This window comes from Vicugna pacos, chromosome 1 (genome assembly GCF_048564905.1).
Source record: "Vicugna pacos chromosome 1, VicPac4, whole genome shotgun sequence".
In the NCBI taxonomy this organism is placed as follows: domain Eukaryota; kingdom Metazoa; phylum Chordata; class Mammalia; order Artiodactyla; family Camelidae; genus Vicugna; species Vicugna pacos.
Window position 1 is genome coordinate 76,281,706 of NC_132987.1, and position 9,451 is coordinate 76,291,156.

The 9,451-nt window shown below is 42.2% G+C and overlaps 1 protein-coding gene across 1 annotated transcript; it reads left to right on the plus strand.

The window, feature by feature from the left end:
* Window positions 1-2,472: 2,472 nt before the first annotated feature.
* DPPA4 (developmental pluripotency associated 4) lies at window positions 2,473-9,339 on the plus strand. The gene is made up of 6 exons (XM_006215923.3): window positions 2,473-2,773; window positions 3,864-4,024; window positions 4,112-4,162; window positions 4,389-4,692; window positions 6,196-6,391; window positions 9,204-9,339. Exons 1-6 carry the CDS (start codon window positions 2,473-2,475, stop codon window positions 9,232-9,234), a joined length of 1,044 nt encoding a protein of 347 aa, XP_006215985.1. The 3' UTR covers window positions 9,235-9,339.
* Window positions 9,340-9,451: the final 112 nt, after the last annotated feature.

Genomic DNA, 9,451 nt, shown 5'->3' on the forward strand with positions numbered 1-9,451 from the left:
AGTAGCACAAAATGGATCTTCTGATTTGACAATAGAAGGTTTGAAACCCATAGACCCAGGTCCTTTCTTTCCTTGCAGAGTTAACAGGGATCGAACCCACAACCTTATACATTCAAGGAATGTGTTCTACTGCTTGAGCCACACCTCCTTGTTACCAGTATTAATGCAGGAAATCACTACACTTCCCATCTCTGATCCCAACAACTTGGCAGGGAGGAGTGATCTGAGAAGGCATTTTTCAAACTATTTTTTAAGAAAAGAATCTTGACCTTTAGTTAGGGGCTGGAGAGGCAGGATCAGGCCTAAACTTGATTTCTGGTTTTCACCTGCTGTGCCATTGAGCAAGTTACCAACACAATTTTATACATAGCTTTGGCATCTATGAAACAAAGAACGGTAAAATAATGGCTGTGAACTTTTAAACCCAGAATTTAGTACGAAATAGATACTCAGTGGACTTTTAAAACTATTATGTTTAGTTGCCGGCAGATGGGAAGTTGCCAGCTATTAGTACAGATGGAAAACTGAAGTTTTAATTGGTTGAGTAACTTGCTTGAGAAATGAAATGTGTATGTTACATGAAAACGGTTTTACTTTCTTCAAGCCACAGGTCTGGCCCAGAATTCTGTGGTTTCCTCAAGTTCCATCATTAAATCCCTTCACACATCCTATTCAGAAGGCTCTAGTAACTTTCCTTTGACTCTAATTTTTCTGAAGGAGTATTCAACTTCCCAGTGTCTCCGGAACCACATCATCAGTAATTATGCTTAAAAAAAAAACTCATAGAAAAGGGCCAGGAATGTTACTATGTACTCATTCATGCAAGAGTCACCTCATGAGTAAGTAAGTACAGAAGCTTAGCGTTCACAAGTTGCGGGGGAGGGACAGGAGGGGAGGAGCTAAAGGAAAGTGCCTGAGAGTGGCGGAAGTAGGAGGAGCCTTTTAAAAGAGCAGTCTTGGGCCGGGGTCATTTCGGAAGTAAGGAGAATCTTCGTTTTATCAACCTTGACTTCTTTTCTGAGTATGGAGAGCACAGACGACAAGGAGGTAAATACAATTTGAATGGGTTTATTTTTGTCTGTCTTTGTGAGTCTTCCTTTCTCTCTCCGTGGAGCACACTTAATCCCTCTTGTGGAGAAGAGAATGTCTTAGAATTTCCTTCTCTTTACTTGTTAAAAAGAAAAAAGAAAGAAAGGAAACGTAAAGTCCTGGATATGATTGCTCCCTGGTACATTGGACGTGATTCTTTAATTTACCTTCTAAAGACACAGGATTCAGCTTTTCCCCAGGGCCGTTAGGGCCGAGGAATAATCAGATATATTGACGAGCACTGCAGACAGCATTGAAGTTGGAGAGGCTGTGGGGCTTGTTCAGAAAAACTGAACTACTCTGCTAGGGAAGCCTGGGCGCTCCCTGGGTTCCTTTCTTAGAACCGGGTCGTTTTTGCCTTCCCAGTTTTAATTGATTTTTGTGAGGCCGCAAAGTGAGTACTCTGCATAAGGGTTATGCAAATGTAAGATCTGAATATGAATGTAAACCTGCTATAGAGATGTAAAAATGCGATACAAATGTTAATTTGTCCCCTATTCCCATCTTGGAGGTGATAGGATTTAGATTTAGTAGCAAATCTGGAATTTAGTCTCCATCTTAAATACTTACCTGTGTGCCCTTCCTTACATAACCTTCCTTACTGAACCTCAGCTTCTGCATCTGAAAAACGAAGTAATAAATTGTCACCAGGTTGCTGTGAGGGTTAAAAGAAAGAATAAAGAGTGTGTCGAACAAGACCTGATGGGAGATAGAGACTCAAAAAATGTTCGTTTCTTGATATCAAAGAGCCGCACTGTTGTTCTCTTGTTTCTCTGGATTTAATTAACCAATATTTATTGAGTACCTATAATGAAAGGAAAAGGAATTCTACCCTTGTGGAGTTTATAATTGGAGTAACAGGCATTGATCAAATCACACAATCAAATGTAAAACTGCAATTAAATGGCAGGAATGAAGCAGCACGTAGTAGATTGTATTGGTCTATAAAGACGCGAAAAGGTTGCCAGATGAACTCACACTTGAGGTGAGATTCTGAAAAGAGAAGTAAGGTCTAAGACTATGAATGTAAGGGAGGGTAGAGTGTGTGGAGCTGAGTGATATCCCTTCAGGCAAAGTAACTAGGTTGGAAAGGAAGGGAGTTTTGTGGCTGGACCTTGGGGCAATAGTGTGGAAAAGTTTTATCCAGAGGAGGTCAAGGAGGGTAAGAGGAAAGGGGGAAAAACCCTTCCAGGAGAGGGCTAATGGATGTAATGGGTGATGTACGTACTGGCTTTCTTCAAAGCAGAAGCTAGTTTCTTCTACTTCTTTTGTATATATATGTGTGTGTAAGACTATATGTAGAGAGACTATTCATACTTTCAAATTGGCCGTCCACTTCCCCATCACTGCTTACCTATGTTATAAATAGACTTGAGTATTAAGATGATATCCAGAAAAGAATCCACGTTGCCAGCGGAGTTCAGTGACTGTCTTGGCGCCTTAGATGTGAAATGTCTTAAGCTAGGTAGTGTATGTGGTGGGCGGAACACCAGAGGAATGACTGACCAGTCCCTCTATCCCCAGGGGAACTCCACACAGGAGTCAGAGGAAGAATATATGAGCAGCAAATTCAAATCTACGTCAGTAGAAGCGGAAGACGAACAGAGGGCTTCTGGTGAACCAAAGATACCAAAAAACTCAGCGAAGGGGACCAAAAGAAAAAGATCTGGGGAAAATGACGAAGGTAAGAGATCCATAAATCCTCAAATCCTATTTCCTTGGGTCTAAGAAGACTGAGGGATTTTTCTGAAAAAGTAGAAAAAATATGGGAGAAATCTCCATCCTGTATTCTGCAAATCCTACACTTCTTTGAAGCCTAGCTTAAATCTTACCTCCTGGTTCTGATCATTATTTTGCCTTCTCTAGCTGCAGGGAGGTAAGGATCTCAATGTGCAATGATCTGGGGACAGACAGCTATAAATTTGAAATCTCATCCTTGAAATTCCACTTCTTGTTCTAAAAACTAAGGGTAATAGCTACCGTGCTGAGTCAGGTTGAGGTCAGGGTGGATGGTCAGTTGTAATTTACACAGAATAATTAGGTAAACCACCTATACTCTATCTGACAGTAACGTGCACTCAGTAGACCAAGCAACTATTAGTGCCACTGTAGTTGTGTCTGTTGTGTGCTCCACAAGTCTTTTCCGAGTGGTGAGAATGTGTGAGGAGCAGCAGAAGGAGACCTGCCTGTAGTGAGACTGGAGTTCGCTCTGATGGGGGTGGGTTGCCAGAATTATGGGTATTAGTGATTGTGTAGCATTGCTGGATGGTTTATTTTGTTTTGTGGTGAGAGGGCAAGGCATCGCTGAGTATTTATGATCTCAGGTCTAAAGCTTCTATCATTCCCAGCATTGGAAGTGCAATCTCTAGGTCAACCTCCTTGGAGAAGTGGTTTAAATTTTTTTTTTTTGAGGGGGGTAGGTAATTAGGTTTATTTTTTAACAGAGGTACTGAGGGTTGAACCTCGTGCGTGCTAATCATACACTCTACCACTGAGCTTTACCCTCCCTTCCTCAGTCTGTGGTTTAAAACTCTCACAAAAGAGGAAGTGAGTGTGAGTGGTGGGGAGTTTTAGAAAGTAAAAACTGAGGAATTCAGTAATATTGCCAGTCATAGGTTTGAGGTTCTGTCCCTTGGAGTTCCTGTGGTTTTTGGCAAGTCATTTAACTGTACAGTGGGGAGTAGACTAAGTGAACTAAAAGTGATCGAAATTTTGACATTTTAAAAGGCTACACAAAAGTTAATTATTGCTGATTTTATCCCATTCTCCTTCAGTTTGCTGTCCACAAGAGATGCCACAATGTAGTGACAGCGTAAAATCTCAGAAGAGGATACCAATTCCTCCATTACCTTCTAAACTGCCGCCGGTCAACCTGATTCACCGAGATGTTTTGCGGGCTTGGTGCCAGCAATTGAAACTGAGCACCAAGGGTCAGGTGAGAGTCCTGAGCGGGAGACGATGCTCTTGGGAGGAAGAGTATGAACCTAACTTTGATTGTTAACTCATTTTTCTCTCGTCTTAGAAATTAGAGGGATATAAACGACTCTGCGAGTATGCTTACCCTCATCAAAAGGTGAGTAATTTGTAGGGAATTTGGCAGGGTGGGAGGTTTCATTCTCAATCCTAATTACCTAAAATAGCATCAAAAAGTGAGTAAGGATTTGTCTTACCCCCTACTCCCCCCTTCACTCCTAACAAGGGACAGCATCCCCCATCCTCAGTCTTCGCCAGCTCTGTGCACAGAGTAATCAGAGGCTGCACTTCTGATAGCACTTGAATCTTTCAAACTCTCTTTGCAGGACATTCCTGCCACAGCAAAGGAGGCCAGGATCCTATCGGCATCACGAAGGAAAGCAAAAATGGCCCAGTGGGAACTGCTGCTGGAAAGTTCTGATAAAAAGATGTCCTCTGATAGAACTGATTCTCCTAAAGTGGCTGCTTCCTCTGAGGAGGGGGCACCTGCCCTTGAAGGGCCTCCCGCTCTGCGAGAAGGAGATGATGTAACTTTATCAACTTCTGACCCAGAAGCTCTGTTTGCCTCCTGGAGCAGAACTGCAGCAGGGGCTGGGAAGGTGGAGTCAGTGGAGTCACAAGAGGCCTATGGTAAGCTCAATATTAAGAACTGGTTCTGTGATTCATCGGTTGTGCCAAATATGCCAAACTGATGAGGGATGTTGAGGGTAGGGGAGTATATGTGTGGGTGTGGAGGGCTACGTGTGAACTCTCTGTATTTTCTGCTCAATTCTGTTGTGAACCTGAAACTGCTCTAAAAGGATAAAGTCTATTAAGAAAAAGAAGAAGAAGACCTGGTTCTGGTTCCCATGGAAAATAAGTTTAATTGATATTAACCTCTGATTAATTTCTAGGTATTATCCAAATCATGTGAAAGCCTGGGGATTCCTGGGCTCCACCCACGTGTTTTTCTGATTCAGGTCTGGGTAGGGCCTGGGAACTTGCATTTCTAAAAAATTTCCCAGGCACTGCAGACGATGCTAATCTGGGGACCACACTTTGAGAACCTCTGCTCTAGATTACTGAGGTCCTCAGAAGGGGGTCACAAACTGGCTTGATCCTTTCTCCTCCTTTGAGGAATTAAAAGAAAACGTAGGCTCTAAAATCAACTGCCTGAGCTACAGCCCTGAATCCTCTAGCATCTGTTAAATAAGTGATCTTAATAGTTACTTAATCTAGTTCCCAGTTTCCTCACAGTAGAGTGGGTTAATTATAATAACTACCTCATAATGTTATTGTAAGAGGCACAGGGGACAAAATTAAGAAAGACCATAAACTGGCCAGCACATTATAGTGCCTGCTAAGAGTTGAGACCCCTGATTTTATGAAGGCCTTCCCAGACCACTCTGGTTTAGTCTTTCTATTGAAGAACCAGAATGTCACCCCGAAAATATGCCACTTTGATACAAAAATTATTTTGAGCTGAAGGCAATTAAAAAGCAGCAAACCCAGAAAAAGCTCCCCCTTTTCTTCCCCAAAGCAGGGTATCTACTCTCCTTTTGTTGGAGAGAGAGTTATCCACTGCTTTGGCACCAGAGCAACCTGCAAACAAGTCTTATCCAGTGGATCCATCCATGGTTTCCTCCCATGTATTTATATTTCTCTTCCCACTGTTTGCCACCCTTGGAACCCTAAAACTGCTTTCCTTTGTCCTGTCACTTCTTTACAAATGTATAAAGTTCTTTGTCGAAGGTGGAATTCTAAGCCGCCATTTTGAGATCGTTTTTTGTGTTTTCTCCTGCATGATGTGTGCTGCAGGAACTGATAAACTGTTTTTGTCTTGTTAATCTTTTTCTTAAGAGACCCAGGTGAAAACCTATGGTGGGCAGAGGTAAAGTTTTGCCTCCCCTGCCCTATCATCTGTTTACCCACCTGCTGCTATACTATTTCCAAATGTATTTTTGTTTCTTTTTAAAGATTTAACAGGAACTGTTTTTGCCTTGTTTTCTAAAGAAGAACAGGGTAGAATAGGTCAAGTTAGGTTTCCAGCGTTCATATCTGAGAGCTGGCAGTAGAGTCAAAGGTCACAGTGCAATCTCAAACATTAGAATTTGGCCTTGCTGTGTTCATACTTATCTGTCTTCTCTTCCCCAGGGGTCAGGTGGTGCGTGGTCCATGGCAGAAGTCTCCCTGCTAACACCGAGGGCTGGGTTCGTTTACAGTTTCATGCTGGACAGCCTTGGGTTCCTGAAAAACGAAGGACAGTGTCTGCACTCTTCCTGCTACCTGCCAGCAACGTCCCACCCCCACACCTGGAGGACAACATGCTGTGCCCCAAATGCGTTCGAAGGTAATGACCTGGTACTTGTCTACAAACTACAAGTGGGCACCTGGTTTTATTTATGGGAGAGGAAGAAAATACTTATTAATCTTAATTAGTCCTGTATTTCTAGCACAAGTTGTCAGTAAAGAGTTTCATAAAAATTATTACCTAAAATAAGTGTATCCCTAGATAAAAGACCATTTTCATGTCAGGGCTTACTGCTTCTATCTGGAAACCCATAATTTTGGAGCAGCAACATTGTGTAATTACTATATTCCAGGTGTATGCCCTACACAGAAATAATGGCTAGCGAAAAAAAAAAAAAAACCCTTCATTTAAGTGGCCTACAGCCTAATAACTGGAATGTAAACAGCTGTATTACCAAGTGATGACCAGCATCAAAGAAGAGGTTTCTTAAGAGAACTGACTAGATGGAAAGGAGGAGTAAGGTCATTTTTCAGTATAGGGACCAGTGTCAAGGCTGTGAAAGAACTTAGGACAAAGTAGAAATTGTAAATAGTTCTGTGTGACAGGATATGGTGGGAAAAAAAAAAATCTTGGTTTTCTCATTTATAAAATGGGTAGAGTCCTATCTAACAATAACATGAAAATTAAATGTTAGTGCATTTACAGTTCTGGGCACTGTCTCTTGCATGTCGCAAGTATAAAAAAAAGTGGGTATTGATCCAGCAAGTGGGGTTAGTTTGAACAAAGTCATGAAGATGGAAATACATGATATATGCAAAAAAAAAAATTGGCCCAAACTGAGCATTCTAGATTTTGAGTAATATCATTAGTTTGTGATCAAATTATAGTGAGTTTTAAATGTTGGAAAGTTTAGTTTACCTGGTAGCCAGTGGTGTTCTTTTGATAGGTTTTATTAGTTATGTGATATGATCAATGAAGTAGCTTTGTAGTCACCAAACAAGTTTTAGAAGCACAATTATGAAGAGAACAGAAGGAAGTCTACAAAAGGCTGTTCTCTGTAATTTTTATTTCAAGCCAAATTAAAACCAACATACTAAAGAAAATGGTGAGGAATACATCTGATGGAAGGGGCTGGATAAATTTGTTGTTCTCTAGTTTGTACGAGCTAATTAGTTAAGATTTCTCTTCCTAAATGTGCATAGGGAAAATTTTGATTAAAATAAGCCACTAAAACTGACAAACTTGGGTGGGGTGTGGGTAGGGTACAGTTTTGAAGTAGCAACAGCAGTGGTGGGTCAAGGAAGAGCAGTCCTGGACCGCAGTCCTGTTTCTAGCAGCAGTCATTTCAATAACGTGACACATGACACATGACACAACTTTTCTGGGCCTCGGTTTCCATATCTCTAAAATGAGGAGCCATTGGACCAGAAAGTATGCAAAAGCCACCTATAGTACTAAAATTAAGATGTTAAGAAGTTTATATGCCTGTAAAGGAACTTTTATTCCGAAAGGCCACTATGTTTATTGAGAACCTATTGGGGAAACTTATGTGAAGTTTTAAAGACAAACGTTCATGTGCAAAATTTTTTGAACACTTTCCAGTAGTCAGGAAGGGACAAGGAGTCTGAAGTCAGGCACATCATCCCTGGGTGATGGGCCACTGAAGCGTGTTAAGCAAGTAAATGGACTGAGGCTTACACTGCCTAGGAGGGAAGGGGATAAGGTCAATGAGAAAAATCTTGTGGGAAAGTTTAAAGGGCCTGGCACCTTGTGTGGGGCCAAAAAAGGACACCTGGCTTCTAGATAGGTATTTGGTAGTTAATAGTTAAACATTGATAAGGACAAGAGTTTCACTGGGCCTGAGGACAGAGCTTCAAGGAACAGCAATATTTTAGGGGCATGTTAAAGGAGACAGAAAAGAAACAAAGAGAAAAGCTGAAATATGAAGTCGATGGGGAGAATTTCCAAGGGGAAATTGTCTTAAGTAATATCAAATGAAGCTGAAGAAGGTACCGATAACATACTTGCTTGGAAAACGTAAGAGATTCAAAGCAGTAAAGAACGGAGATAATTTGGTGTTGGTTGAACAAGGGAGGGAGAGTAGAGGCTGTAAATGGAGGTGTTCTCTAAAAGGCACAAGTGGAGAGGAGGAACAGTAAGATGCTCAAAGGGAACTGTCAGCCCTAAAGAGGGCTGAGTGCTGCTGGGCTTACTTGGGGGAGGGACTAGGGGAGTAGGAGGATGGAAAAATCATCCCTCTGAACAGAGAGACTTGGTGCAGCCCAGACTTGGTTTCCAGGGATCCATCTGCTCCCCCGCAGTTGTCCAGGAACCACCCTAGGCTTCATCGTGAGCTCTCTGTTGGGCTGCTGGGGACCTACCTTTGGTGTCACGACGACTGAACACCAAGGTCTAGGACAGCTGGCTGAGGATAGAAGCCTGGAGTGAGTGGGCTTCTTAGGCTAGACTCCCCATCCACCAGCCTGCAGTGGCCACCCTCAGGCACTGTCATAATTACCACATCCTATAGGACCAAGTCTGTGAGTGTACACTCATTTTTTTCCCGTTTTGGCAGTCCTGCTTCTCACCACAATTCTATGCCGAGCAACTTGTAGAGAATTGAGGTCCCTTTGGATACCCCTTTAATGGGATATGTGGGCCACTGGGCAAATGTTAAAGTTCTATCTGGGGCCTCTCCTGCCCATGAGCTGCACAGGAAAGGAACATATTAGAGAGACATGATACATTGGATGATTGTCATTCCTTGATAATGTAGCCACGTGCTTCCCACTCAGGATCCTGAAGTTTAAGGGCAATTTTATTGGCATTCCAGGAATGGGTTTCTTGGTTATTTTCAAGAATGCAACTTGATATTTCATCTCAATCCTAAAACATTTCATTTGCTTTATAGGAATAAAGTATTAACGAAAAGTCTGCAATGAGATTACAATACCTGGAAATGGGATGCGGCTGTGATTATAATTAATGACAGAGAAATGACTACAGCCAACTCCATGGTGCCATTTGACAGCTGGACTCAGGCTGCTCCACACTCTCCATGTTTCCTGCCTGAGCAAAAGCCTGTGAACTGCCTGACAGGAAGCGAAAGAGGATGTGGCCATCCTGCCCAAGATCCCCAGCCCTAAAGGAGCAGAGGAG

Coding starts and splice junctions, on each gene's coding strand:
- DPPA4 (XM_006215923.3), top strand. CDS start 2,473: ATGATATCCAGAAAAGAATCCACGTTGCCAGCGGAGTTCAGTGACTGT. Junction 2,774..3,863: donor ATCTGGGGAAAATGACGAAG/GTAAGAGATCCA, acceptor ATTCTCCTTCAG/TTTGCTGTCCACAAGAGATG. Junction 4,163..4,388: donor ATGCTTACCCTCATCAAAAG/GTGAGTAATTTG, acceptor CTCTCTTTGCAG/GACATTCCTGCCACAGCAAA.